The 15130-nt window shown below is 41.5% G+C and overlaps 1 protein-coding gene across 1 annotated transcript in view; it reads right to left on the reverse strand.

The window, feature by feature from the left end:
• The window catches only part of LOC139913763 (protein kinase C-binding protein NELL2-like), a 155018-nt gene that overhangs the window by 134334 nt on the left and 5554 nt on the right, over positions 1-15130 (reverse strand). Inside the window, exon 2 of the mRNA XM_078282228.1 lies at positions 12714-12841. Coding sequence (XP_078138354.1) covers positions 12714-12841 — 128 coding nt within the window. The remainder of the gene's footprint in view (positions 1-12713; positions 12842-15130) is intronic.

A 15130-nucleotide genomic window follows, 5' to 3' on the forward strand; every position in this document is an offset into this window, starting at 1 on the left:
TTGCGCTATTAGATATGTTATTTTAACTAGTATGAGCTCATTGGCAAGTAGACCGTTGATGCTGCGTTCATTGGATGTTCTGTAAATACAAACTGCCAACTAAAAAAACATCACATCAACCTCCTAGTGTTAACTAGGATGCTGTCGGGGGCCGACAGCAAGGGTATATCCCCGAAATTCCCCAATCCTCGAAGACCCCATTAAGTCAAATGTAATGAATAGTCATTCAATAATCACACAACAAGACTCGAGAGTTAATCTTCCCAATTATATTGGTTGTATGTCCCAACTATTTTTATTTCGCCAAATAACAAAATTTTTCCTTCTGGGCTAATCTAAAGTTAATAATATTATTATTACTCCTAAACACTCCAAAATCAATGGATATAATCCTCTAGGGATTGTCTCCCCAATAATAAAGGATATGTACCTTAACTATTTTTTTAATACTCAATAATAAATGTAACTAATTAAATATAGCCACTAGCGGCGATGGCTGGGTTAATGCCAGTACAGCAGCCAGAGCTGAAACGTGGAAGTTTGCATTAAGATTACTGTCAGTTTTCTCGTATTAGGCTGTTGAGCTATCAGGCCCAAGGCTATTAACTTCTGATACTGAACAATGTAATAGCAAGTTGAAATGTGTCAATATCCATCAACTTTGTATTGGCTTTACTATGTTTAGCTGTACACTCAAAATGCTGCTGTTGGGCAAAATCTGGTCGGATCTGTATGGAAATTGGTGTGCATACTCCACATAAAGGTTGGAATATGATTATCAAGATTCATAGCAATTGGTGAAATTTTGTTTGAGTTATAACCAAAATATCATAGGCCACACCCACTTTCATTAATGACGACCAAACTTCAGATTTTGACTAGGACATGGTCCTAGAGCATGTGTACTGAATTTCGTGCAATTTCTCCAATTGGATTAGGGGATACAGTTGTCTGGCCTTTGTGGCGCCCCCTATTGGTCAATATTTGAATGGCTTTGCACATGTTCATTTATTACATGTGAACATGTTGTCCAAGTTTCATGATGATTGGACCATCTATAACAATTTAGCTTATAGGCCACGCCTCCTTCACAACTTTAAGAGGTAATATCTTGAAAACTACAGCAGATATCAACAATCTATGAACAAAATGTAAATAGCGTAGGACCATAGATGCTATTGACCGATTTTGGTGGTAATCGGTCAAACAGTGTAGGAGGTGTGACGACCCCGCCTCTTTTGACTGTTGGGCTGGCTGCTTGTCTTTGTGTTTTGTGTTGCAGACGCCCAGTAGGTGTGGTTGGGTCGTTCATGGATTGGGAACACCTTGGCCCGGTGTTCCCAGTCCTATAAGAGCGCACCCCACTGGTTCCATGATGGGAGAGAAAGGGGAAAGTCTGCTCCTTACTCTCCACGCTCCCCATTCCTGTTTTGTTCTACTTTTGACATACAACACTTCACTATTTTATCATTCATGCATACACGCCCTCACCATTGACTCACTGACTATCACACCCCATAACATTTTTGATATTGTTGTTTGTTACCAATAAATTATTGGTTGTTTCTTTAACTTTTTGGTGTCACCTCCTGTTATTTGTCATGGTTCTTGAGCCGGCCATGACAAATTGGGGGCTCGTCTAAGTCTGGTAGTCGAGGTTGAGTGAGAGGGACCCTGAAACTTTTTTTCTCTGTTTGAAAGAGTGGCTGACGCTAGGGGCTGGCCTGATGCTGATCGCACAATCATGTTGCAGTGTGTACTGAGCGGGAAGGCGCAGGAGGCATATTCAGCTTTGTCTGTGACAGATAGTTTGAGTTATGCATCAGTTCAGTTCAGTTCAGATCTTTATTGTCCCTTGAGGGGAAATTTGATTTGCAGTAGAGGGCAAAAACACAAACACAACATACAAGAGGACATGGTACATTAATCACAACAGTTACAGCAAACAACCAAAAAAAATGTATCGGTCCGTTAAAAGTATCAAACCATTAGAATGGTAGCTATAATAAAGTGCTGCTGAGCAGTGCAGTCAAGGTTTAGTGCAAATTAAGCGCATTTATTGCACTTGGAACAAAGGAAAATTTAAACCTATTCCTTTTTACCCTGGGGGACCTGTATCTCCGCCCAGAGGGGAGAAGAACGAATTCCTCCAAGAGTGGGTGGTCAGAGCTGGCCAAGATCGACCGTGCCTTCCGCAAAACTTGTCTGTCATAGATATCTGTTAAAGAAAGCTGCTGCGTGCCAATTATTTTGCTGGCTACTTTAACAATATTGAACAAACGATTTTTGTTTTGCACTGTAAGGTTCCCATACCAAGAAATTAAACAAAAGGTTAAAATAGACTCAATAAAAGATTTGTAAAATTCCTGGGGGTCAGGAAGACGTATGACCGTATTTTACGGTATTTCTTTTGGCCTCGGCTAAAAAAGGAGGTGTCCGAGTATATCAGAACTTGCCACACGTCAAATAACTGGCAAGCCAAACCAGGTTATTAAGCCTGCCCCATTGCATCCAATACCTGCCATTGGTGAGCCGTTTGAACACATAATCATTGACTGTGTTGGACCTCTGCCTCCTTCTAGGTCAGGAGCAAAGTATCTTTTGACCGTGATGTGTCAGGCCACCAGATATCCAGCGGCGTACCCCCTGCGGTCAATAACGGCCAGGTCTGTGGTGAAAGCACTCCCACAATTTATTTCCATCTTTGGCATCCCCAGGGTTGTTCAAAGTGATCAAGGTTCTAACTTCTCCTCCCATATGTTTGTGCAGGTGTGAAAACAACTTCGGGTGAAGCACTCTCAGTCGTCAGCCTATCATGCACAGAGTCACTGCTGCGTGCATTTTGCACAGAGTTGGGCAGAGATTGGGAGGAAGGATTGCCATGGTTAATGTTGGCAGCCAGGGAGGTAACCCAGGAGAGCACCTGGTTTAGTCCCAATGACTTGGTGTTTGCACATTCTGTACGTGGTCCTCTGGCAGTGTTGAGGGATAATTTTAAGAGCAGTGAACCTCCAAAAAACCTGATTGACTATGTAAATGGGTTCAGGCATAGGTTATATGTTGCAGGGGAATTGGCAAGGGAGAAATTGGCTACAGCACAAGAGAAAATGAAGCGTGTCTATGATCGACGGGCTGAGCGGCGCCAATTCAGTCCTGGCGATCAAGTGCTGGCTCTTTTGTCAATTGTTGGGTCACCCTTTCAGGCCAGGTTCACAGGTCCTCACACAGTGGTAAAGCAGACCTCAGAGGAGAACTACTTGATTTCTACTCCAGAGCGGAGGAAGAAATCACAGCTTTGTCATGTCAATCTGTTGAAGCCGTACTACTCTCGTGCAGTTGAGCAGAGTGTGGTAAAGGTACATAGTTCAGAGTTTGTCCAGCCTGCCGCTCTTGCAAACACTGTGGTGGGTTCCCCTTTTCCGTCAGTGGCAGTGACAGAGGTGGAAGAGTCTCTCAGTTTTGATCGAGCATTGTGTGGTCGGCTAAAAAACACTGAAGCTCTCAACAACTTGGATAATTTGTTAGGCCATTTGCAAGAGTCCAAGCGTGTGGAGCAGTTTTCCAAGTCTGTTTGGTGACACACCTTCCCAAACCCACCTTATAGAGCATGATATAGAGGTGGGGGATGCAAAACTGATCAAACAGCGTTTTTACCGTGTGTCTGCCGATAAGAGCAGGTATTTAGACTCAGAGGTCAAGTATATGCTTGAAAATAATATTGCTGAACCATCATGCTCTAGCTGGGCCTCCCCATGTCTGCTAGTCCCTAAGTCTGATAACACCCCCAGATTTTGCTCTGATTTTTGTAAGGTTAACAGTGTCACCAAGCCGGATGCATTTCCACTTCCGCGGATGAATGACTGCATCGATCAGGTTCTGCATCGATCCGGTTGGATCTGCGAAGTTCGTGAGTAAATTCGATCTGCTTAAAGGGTATTGGCAGGTACCATTGTCAAAAAAAGGGCACGAGATTTCTGCATTCATAACCCCAACTGGCTTGTATTCATACAAGGTGATGCCTTTTGGCTTGCGGAATGCACCAGCTACATTCCAACGGTTAATGAATATGGTGATTGGAGACTTGGAAGGTTGTGCTGTCTATCTGGATGATGTGATTGTCTACAGTGACACTTGGGACAGCCATGTTTTGCGCATTCGCCTATTGTTTGAACGTTTGGCTGATGCACGACTGACGGTTAATCTGGCGAAATGTGATTTTGCCCATGCAACAGTAACGTACCTTGGACATGTTGTGGGCCAGGGCCAAGTGCGGCCAGTGCAAGCAAAGGTGCTGGCGGTAGAGCAGTTTCCTTTGCCGATGACAAAAAAGGAGTTAATGCGGTTCTTGGGGATGGAAGGATACTATCGCAGTTTCTGTAGGAATTTTTCCTCTGTTGTTGCACCCCTTACTGATTTGTTAAAGGCAAACGTTAAATATGTGTGGACTCCTGTTTGTCAGCAGGCTTTCCAGAACGTGAAGGCCCTTCTGTGTAGTGCTCTGGTGCTGGCCGCCCCCTGTGTGGAGAAGCCGTTCAAGCTGCAGGTGGATGCCAGTCACATGGGGGCAGGTGCAGTATTGATGCAGTCTGACCAACAGGGGTTGGATAGGCCTGTAAGTTTCTTTTCCAAGAAATTTAACAAACATCAGCTCAACTACTCTGTGATCGAAAAGGAGACTTTAGCTTTAGTCTGGGCTTTGTGCCATTTTGATGTGTATGTGGGTTCAGGGGCGCCGGTTGTTGTCTTTACCGACCATAACCCACTTACATTTTTGAATTCTCTGAAATGCCCTAATCAAAGATTAATTAGGTGGTCTCTTATGTTACAGTCTCACTGTTTGGACATACGCCACATTAAGGGGTCAGATAATCTGGTAGCGGACGCACTGTCACGTGCCCCTGTGATGTAATGCAGCCTGTGTTGTGTTAATCTCTCCTCTTCCTTATGCTGTGTACAAGCAGGATCCCGGTGTTGAGGGAGAGGGTTGCCTGCAGGTTGTATTTTTTGTTTTGTTAATTTGTTTAAATTGTTTTGTCATGGTTCCTGTTGGCACCCCGTGTTTATGGGGGGGGGGTGACGACCCCGCCTCTTTTGACTGTTGGGCTGGCTGCTTGTCTTTGTGTTTTGTGTTGCAGACGCCCAGTAGGTGTGGTTGGGTCGTTCATGGATTGGGAACACCTGGGCCCGGTGTTCCCAGTCCTATAAGAGCGCACCCCACTGGTTCCATGATGAGAGAAAGGGTAAACTCTGCTCCTTACTCTCCACACTCCCATTCCTGTTTTGTTCTACTTTTGACATACAACACTTCACTCACTATTTTATCATTCATGCATACACGCCCTCACCACTGACTCACTGACTATCACACCCCATAGCATTTTTGATATTGTTGTTTGTTACCAATAAATTATTGGTTGTTTCTTTAACTTTTTGGTGTCACCTCCTGTTATTTGTCATGGTTCTTGAGCCGGCCATGACAAAGGAGATGTTAAAAATGTGTTTTTCAAATAATTCAAAATGTCTCAAAAATCTAGCATTTACCATCTCACGGGAAATTGAGCCCAAAGAGAAAAACAATAATAAAAAAAAAGTACCAGTACAAAAATTAATTTATTAATAATGAACTGAGTCTATGAACAAGTCAAATCCAAAAGAAAAGTTATATTTTTTATTAATCTATCACAATTTGACATTTGACAGGCTACAGCTGCACCAAGGTTAGGCTAGTCCACTTAAGATGTAGAGCTCTTTTTTTTTACAGCACACACTAAACAAACTAGGTAGGGTAGGGTCCAATTTGATACTTCAATGTTGTTTAATTTCATATTGCATTTCATTTTATAGGCCTACCTGTAATTTTTAGAGGAAAGTGCCCTTTAGAAGATTATTGCAGCACATTTCCGCTGAATAGACAGCTCTACGAACCAGTAATCCCTTAAAATAACCTTATATTTTCATTAATTTACATAAATTCACCCCTTAATTCATGCAAAATCCCCTTAAAATTAATTAAGGGAGTTATTAATGGAGGAGATCCCATCAAAACCTCCTTAAACACCCCCTTAATGTTGACTCCTTACTTTCTAGTTCAATGTAAAATTCAGGGAGACATGACCATGCACAAAAGGCATGAAAAATAATTACTCGTGTCTCTCTGAATCAGCCCATGCATAAATCCCTTAAAAACCCATGATACTAACCTTACTTTTTTAAAGCTATGTTATTTTGAATGGATAATTCATGTTTATGTAATTGTGAAATTAAGGACATTTCAGGGATCAAATTAAGGGGTTTGGTTTCATAGTGCAGTGAAGAGAGACTGAAAAAAAAGTAGGAAAATATGCCTTGACTTCGCACACAGGATTTGAACCCAGAACATCCCCACTGTAAGGTGAGCACCTTAACCAGCAGAGTCGCAAAGCCATTTCTCTCCTGAAGATTTCATCTGTGCTCCTGTCGGTTTATACCACTGATCTGCAGTATCCTAGTCTCTTTCCTCTCCATTGTGAATTGATGTGATCTGTGCTTGACATCTTGGGTCTGTGTTTTAAAGTTGTGAACACGCAATTATCTTGATCGTTCAAACCAGAGTTGAATTTGCCTGATTACATTAGCTGGAAGTTGTCTAAGTTTGATTTCCGGATTGATTTGCTATTAACTCAAGTCAGGATTTTCAAAGTAAGCCCCGCTTTTCTTAGCCTCCTTTTCTTAGCCACACATACACAACACAGGGATCCTCAGAGGGTGTTACTTGTTCTTCCAGGTGGTGTTGGGTATCTTGCCATGCTGTCTCTGCAGTATTGACCCACAGTGATTGTTCAGACGCTCTTAGCTGCCTCATGTTGCTTTGCACTATAAATAAATCTGGATCACATACCACCAACAGCTCATATTAGCAGCATGCCAAAAGACAAAAGGCTGCCATATGCTATTCTACGGTATCAAGGCAGGTTTTTAGTGAGGGAGAGCATTTTTTTTTTTACTTGAAAAATCAACACATACAGATAAGGATTTTCATTGTACTATATAACATCAATAAGAAAAAAATCAAAAACTTCAGTCCAACGTATAAGTCTTTAAATTCAATTGATTTATGCCATGGATTTATGTATTCTTTGCTATTTGAAAAAAACAAAAAAACTATGACAATTTCAAATTTGCTACAAGAGGAAATCAGATTGCTGGATTCAGGTAAAATAAAGAGAGCTTTCTGTTCTGCTACACTGGAGGAAGAGATTCCTTGAAATTGACATTTGCAGTGGAGGAAACCTCAGTAGGTGGAAGCTAAAATATATCTGACCAGTGGGCGGATGTGTCTTTAGAAACAGGCCGACTCATGTAATGCTGAGATGATATCATCACATGACACTGGTTGGGGAACACTGAAATACTGAATAACGGCAGCTGTTTGATCCATGAGAAGTGAATGAGGTGACCTCTATTTTACCAAGCTATGACCTTAATCCATCTCGGAATATACAGTGGCTGCATATGGGATGTTAAAGTGGTAATCCTTGAGTCCCTGTTTTGTTTTGTTTTGTTTTTTTAATTTTGTCCCTGTCTTTGGTGCTGAGCGCTCATTGCTGTGGTGGGTTTGCACTGCACTTCCCAGAGATCACCTGTCAATCTGGTGGCTATCGCTGCTCATGCTAACTACCCAGTTCTTCTACTGTTTATTCCAATTGAACTGGAAATATAAAATGCATCACTTCCTATGCACCAGAGGAGTTTCCCTAGGAAAAACCTAGCAAATGTAAAAGCTTTCATGAACCGGCCATAGGTTCGATCACTATTGTGTTACAGCAATCTGTGATAGAGGGTAGCAAAATGGGCATTTTTTATATGAAAATGTCAGATTATGACTTTAATGTGAATACTAGCACATTTTGTACACATCTTACCGTATATGTATATCTGCAATGTATTTCACATATTGGCTGCTGTCATACTGTATTGCTCTTGTTGTTATATATTGCATATCTCTTGACACTGTGTAAAAAAAAATCTCGCAAAAAAGTCTGCTAAAATCAAATCATGATATGAACTAAACTCTGACACTATGGGGTGTTGGACGCATCAAACTCTATGAACATGTTGTGCTCATTTTTCTTTAAAATAATGTTCAAGGATGCTATATGTTAGGCTTTCTGAGCTACACTGCTCTAAAACAAATGTTATATGACAACAATCTGATGTGATACTACACAGTGTATAAGTAGTGGCTGCACACCTTACAGCCATCTGTCTCTCTGGCAAACAAAAAGCACTGACAAGAGAGAGAGAGAGAGAGAGAGAGAGAGAGAGAGAGAGAGAGAGAGCAGCATTCAGACAGGGTGGAAAGGTTCAGTTACTGTTCCACTAAATGTTATATGGACACTGATTTGAGCCACTTTGAACATGGTTTGATGATTGACGCACTGGTTCCAGCATCTCAGAAACAGCAGACCTTCTGGGATTTTCTACACTAGAGTGTCTAGAGGTTACACAAGAATGGAGCAATAAACACAACACATCCAGTCAGCTACAGTCCTGCTTGATGACAGAGGTCAGAGGAGAACTGCAAGACTGGTTCAAGCAAACAGCAAATAGCAGTTCAGTGTATCAGTGGTGTGCAGAAGGTCATGTCAGAACCACAACTGGTCCAACCTTGAAGTGGACGGGCTACAACAGCAGAAGACATGTTAACAGGCTAACAGGATTAATCCTGGTTTCTGTTGTCACATGCTAACAGATTAACAGCATGAATCGTGGTTTCTGTTGTGACATGCTGGTGGCAGGTTAACAGTATGCATCTGTCTGTTGTGACATGCTAACAGGTTAACAGCATGAATCCTGGTGTCTGTTGTGACATGCTAACAGGTTACAGCATGAATCCTGGTGTCTGTTGTGACATGCTAACAGGTTACAGCATGAATCCTGGTGTCTGTTGTGACATGCTGATGGCAGGTCAACAACATGAATCCATGGATCCATCCTGCCTGTGGCGACAGTACAGGCTGCTGGTGGTGCAATGGTGGGGGAATGTTTTCATGGCTCACATTAGGCCTCTTAGTACCAAAGGAGTGTCATTTGAGTGCCACAGCAAACCTAAACATTGTTGCTAACCAGGTCCAATCTAGCCTTTGTCAGATCGAACTTCTAGCAGGATAAAGATAGTTCCAGTAACATGACGGTGACTTTAGTTCGGTCCAGATCTCAACCCAATAGAGTCCTTTGGGATGAGGTGGAACAGGATGTTCGCAGCATGAATGTGCCGCTGACAAATCTGCAGGATCTGAGTCACGCTAGTCGGCAGCATGGACCAACATCCATGTGGAACGTTTCCAGGACCTTGTTCAATCCAGGCCTTAAAGAACTACCCAGTATTAGCTAGGCATACCTAATAAAGTGGAAGGTGAGTGCAAGTCTAAAAGCCTGGCTGCTCTCTCCTCCCTACACCACTGTGTATTTGGAGTTCATGCTGCAAGCTGGAGGCTACACCAGCCTGTTTACAACACACACACCAACAGTGTCTGTGTGTCTGTGTGTGTGCGTGCGTGCGTGTATGTGTCTCTGTGTGTAATCCAGGGTTTCCTGGAACATGTGTAAAGATCAATGGAATGTCTAGGAAGCTGAGTCTACAGTACAATTACAAAACTCACATCCAGTTCAGTTGTGGATTTCCAATGAAAAGATAATGATACCCCCAACCACTGCTCTGTACACATCTAACTCATACTGTATACACTTACAGTAAAAAAGCAATGTTGGCCATTCAGAGTCACGCAATATGAGACAAATCCCACCAGCTTCTCCTCCTGCCTTTACAACCTAATTAGCCAGCTGACTATGAGGGTATGAAAGTATTAGAGTTTTTTGTTGTTCAAAAATCATTTTAAGCATTTAGCATTTATTTTGGGAGGGCGTGATAAACTAATTTTATGCTTGGTGTACTTGACACAGCTGGTATAAAAAAAACATTAAATTAACTATTTATAGTTGTTTTTGAGGATTGTTTTGTATATTTTGTGAAACTACAAGAGAAATCCAGCCAAAATCATTTTCACTAGTATCGCTTTGCCTTAGGTTATGTCTTTATCTTCTAAATAAGGATTGTTATTTAGTTGGTTAACGCAGACAGTATTTTTCTGTAGTTACAGCCCAACATTTCACTGGTTATGAGTTTATTTAGCCGTAGTAAGAGAGAGAGTGAGAGAGAGAAAGATAAAACGACTCATTTCATTCTTCAGCCATGACAGCCAAGAGGAAGCGGGGGAAGGGAAAAGTAGAAAAAGGAGGAGTGGGTGTGGGTGAGTGACACAAACAAAGCAAGTGAGAGAGCAGAAGATGAAGAGGATCTCTCCTCTGCTAGAAAGAGAAAGAATCTGAGAAAGAGAGAAAGACAGTGAGAGAAACAGAGAGAGAGAGAGAGAGAAACAGGATGGAGGCTGAGAAAAAAAAGAAAGACTGTCCAACATTAAGAAAGATGAGAAAGAGAGATAAAGAGTGCTAGAGAGCAAGAAAGAGGATGAGAAAGAGATAGAGAAAACAAGGAATAGAGGCTGGGAAAAAGAGGAAACGGCAGCTAGAAAGAAAGAGACTGGGAAAGTAAGAAAGGCCAGAAGAAAGAACCCAAGAAAAATGGAGAGCTGGAAAGAGAGGGAGGGATGGAGGGAGGGGAATGTCAGGCAGGATGGATGGGTTTGGGATTTCTCTCTCTCTCTCTCTCTCTCTCTCTCTCTCTCTCTCCAGAGAGTAGCTGTGGAGCTATGAACCAATGCCGAGAGAGGAGAGAAAGAGGGATGAGCTTAGGGAGGAAAAAGAGAGAGAATGGGGTGGAGGGAGAGGAGGAGAGAATGAAGAGATCTGAATGATACTGAAATACAGGGGTGGAATAGGGAGAGTGGCAGAGAGGAGGGAGGGAGAGATCTGGTTGATATAGAAAGAGGGAAAGGGGGATAGAATGAAATAAATAAAGCTGGGCAATTTTAAGAGAAGAACATTTTGATTTTACTATCTATAACAATCAGGCATATGGGAAAATAGCAATGTTGTTAGTTCTATTAAAATGGCAGTTGTGCTCCTGTATTCCTTGGTCATCTAAACATAGGTGTAGACAATTTTTTCAATCCTACTACGAAACCAAAAAGCCTTAATTTTATCCCTGAAATGTCCTTAATTTCTCCATTACATAAACATTACGTATCCATTAAAAATAACATTTAACTTTAACTTTAAAAAAGTAAGGTTAGTACCATGGGTTTTTAAGGGATTGATTCACAAAGACACAAGTAATTTTCATGCCTTTTATGCATGGTTTACATGGTTTTTAATGAGTTATTAAGGGAAAGTTCCTGTCTCCCTGAATTTTACATTAAATTCGAAAGAAAGCAATCAAACATTAGGGGGTGTTTAATGAGGTTTGGATGGGGTCTCTTCCATTAATAAGCCCCTTAACTCATTTTAAGGGGATTTGCATGAATTAAGGGGTGAATTAATGTAAATGTAAGGTTATATTAAGGGATTACTGGTTCGTAGAACATGGTTCGTTCAGCAGATCTACAAGAAAACCCATTGGCTGGCAGTGGCAATGACAATGCAATAACAATTTTAAGAGATCAGAGAGCATTGCCATGGTCCATATGCCTATTTTCATAGATAGCAAAATGCTAATGCTCTCAGTTCCCTTAAAATCAGCTCAGTCAGTTCAGCAGCAACCCGTACTCTCCATCACATTGTATATGGGACACTTTAACTCCCAGCTGAGCTGAGCAGAACTGAACTGCTGATCATGACAGAACAGAGAGCATTCTGGGTATGAATGTGGGTGGCCTTTGAGAGGATTTGTTGATCCACTCTTTGGAACTAGTTTTAATATAGGGGAGACTGGGATTGGTTGTCACACTTTTTACTTTGGCTTCCATATCTCCACAACCAAAAGTTAAATAGTATCCTATCCAAGATGAATTGAAAGCCTAGGATGTCCTGCAGAATTTGAGCTACCCTTACAATATGAGATATTCCATGTATATATATATATATATATTACATTACTTATCCATTGTTGTATCCACTGTTCTGTCATGATCAGCAGTTCAGTTCTGCTCAGCTCAGCTGGGAGTTAAAGTGTCCCATATACAATGTGATGGAGAGTACGGGTTGCTGCTGAACTGACTGAGCTGATTTTAAGGGAACTGAGAGCATTAGCATTTTGCCATCTATGAAAATAGGCATATGGATCATGGCAATGCTCTCTGATCTCTTAAAATTGTTATTGCATTGTCATTGCCACTGCCAGCCAATGGGTTTTCTTGTAGATCTGCTATATATATATATATATATATATATATATATATATATATATATATATATATATACATATACATATATATGTATATATATATATTGCATATTGCAAACTCTGTCCTCAAGGCTGAACATTTCATTATGAATTTTTTTAAACAGCGCCCCCTGCTTTGGAGGATATAAGCAATGTGACAACCAACCCCGGTCTCCACTAATGCTTCTGATTAATTTGAAGATTTTTAATCGACAATTAAAAACTGAGAATAGTTGGCCTGAGTCAAATGTACTCATGTATATCACCTCAGATGATGTACCAGTATGTTCATTGATTTGCCAATGACTCTGTTGTCCCCAGATCCTTTTCTTGTCACTTGGCCCAAAGTAGAGAAAACCACTTGAAAGCAGACACAGTGAAGAAACGGTCTTACCTTGGAAGAGAAAGGCTTTGCTCTCATTGTGGAAACCCTGAACCTGGAAAACTCCTGCATAGGACTCTCCGAGGCTGAGCTCATCAAACAGGTTAATATGAAGGGCAGGGTCCACCTGCAAACAAGTACTGAGAGAGAGAGAAAGAGATGGGTATCAGAACCATGGATAGTGACCGACTAGAAATGAAATGCAGCATTACGGTTATGATGCAACGCTGCTAAACTTTCTAATACAGTCCAAGTCAGTGGTTCTCAACGTGGGGTCCGGGGACCACCAGTGGTCCTTGAGGGGATTCCAGGGGGGTCGTCAGCAAATTGATGAATTGTTAAACTTCACCATTATTTCATTTACAAGTTAACACAATTACAGAATGTAGAAGAATGACTGTTTTGGTCATAGTTTCACTGTTATTTCTCTACTTACAATACAGATAGTCATGGAATTCTGGACAAAATCATATCTAACATTAAAAAATATTCTCAGATTTGGGTCCGAGAGACAAAATCTCATGAAATGGGGTCCGTGGCTCTAACGTGGACTAATTTAGGGTCCTTGATATGAAAAAGGTTGAGATTCACTGGTCTAAGTCACTTTTAAGAGTGGATCAGGGTCTATCCAAAGATGTTAAGAGCAGTTGTAACAGCAGACTGCGAGAATAAACCTCAACACTCACCTGGGAAGAATCCCAATACACAGTGCAGGAGAGAAAGTGTGATTAGTCCCATTTTGAATGGAGAATACAGAAGCACTAGTCCATCCTCAGACGCCCACTTCCAGATCCTGGAGATTCAGAAGCAGACTATCCCACACCGCCTCAGTACCAAGTCAGCGGAAAATTACGCATCATCAAACATCCGACAAGCCGAGCGGCAGGAGGCAGGAGGAATCCAAACAGCAGACGGAAGGAAACAAGATCCTCACTCCGAGCCGGAAAACAAACCGACAGCAGCAGAACGCTGGGCGACACTGAGGCTGACTGACTGGGACTGACTGGGAGCTGGTGGTGGCAACACGGTGGCGCTTGCTCTCCTGCCCCCCTCTGGTGGCATTTGGGATTTCATCTGTAAAAGATAGTGGGGAAATCTCCAACTACCTACTACAAAATTATTTGATGTTTGATGTAAATTAATTTCTATACTTAATAATTAATTGATTACAAAATAATTCATTCATATCTAGTCTATACATATCCACACAGGACTACTTGTTGAATCATTGGATGTAAAGGCAGGGTACTAGTAAAAGTAGTAGTGGTAGTAGCAGCAGTAGAAGGAACAGCAGCAGTAGTAGTAGTAGTAGTAGCAGCAGTAGTAGTAGTAGTCTTGAGGATATCAAATGTTGTCAGAGGTCATTATATTTGACCCGCCTGAATCAAAAGTATTACCAACAGCCTAGGCAAAATTTGACAAACAAATCAACTCAGTCTCAACTCCCACCTCAATTATTGTAACTCCTTCTACACAGGTCATCTGTTCCGCCTGCAGTTTGTCAAAAATGCTGCTACAAGGCTTCTGACGGTACTAGAAAGACAGACCACATTTCCCCTGTGCTGGCCTCTCTTTACTGGCTCCCAGTATGCTTTAGAGTTGATTGTAAGGTCTTACTGTTTGTCTTTAAAGCCCCGAATGGGTAGACTCCCTCATATATCTCTGATCTCTCTGACACATTCAAATTCTGTCTTACAACCCATGTTTACTCCTTAGTATTTAACGCTGTATGATTTGCCTGTGGGTGACTGTGTGTTGGTGTATCTGAGCGTGTTGCTACTGTTTTGCACTTTGCTGTTGTCTGCACTTTTTTGTGCATCACTTCAGTCAATGGTTGTTTTTAAATGTGCTTTATAAATACATTGACTTGACAAATTGACTAGTAGCAGTAGTTGTAGTAGTTGTTGTTGTAGTAGTAGTAGTAGCAGTAGTAGTAGTAGTCCTACTGCTCCCCAAAGGTGTAAGCCATTAACTCTTCTCAATTATTGTCTAATGATTAGCAGACAAATAGAAAATGCACACTCTGCACTCCTAGTCTTTCTACAGCTTCATCATTAATTAACAGCTTCTCAGGTTGCAATCTGTGAAAATTGTCTGTCAGGGATTTGCTTAGCTATCACAACAACCTCTAGGATGGGCCCTGAGGGAAATGGAAAATAGTGTCTAGCCTACTCTGTGGATTTTACTTCCTCAGTCATTTGTGTGTTCTGTGACTCGTGCAGAAAGAGAGAATGTCAAGATTCTGATGTGGAGTTTGATGGAAAACATGAGAATCAGGGAAATCCAAATGCTCTCTTCCATGTAAAGAGGCTGTATCAAAATACACAGCTCTACAACTACTGAGATGAAGTGATAGGAAGAATCCAATCTCCAAGCAAGAGAGGCATTTTCACTGCTGCATTTTGTGTGAGTGTGTGTGTGTGTATTTG

The sequence above is a fragment of the Centroberyx gerrardi genome, chromosome 24, assembly GCF_048128805.1.
Source record: "Centroberyx gerrardi isolate f3 chromosome 24, fCenGer3.hap1.cur.20231027, whole genome shotgun sequence".
Taxonomy (NCBI): Eukaryota; Metazoa; Chordata; class Actinopteri; order Beryciformes; family Berycidae; genus Centroberyx; species Centroberyx gerrardi.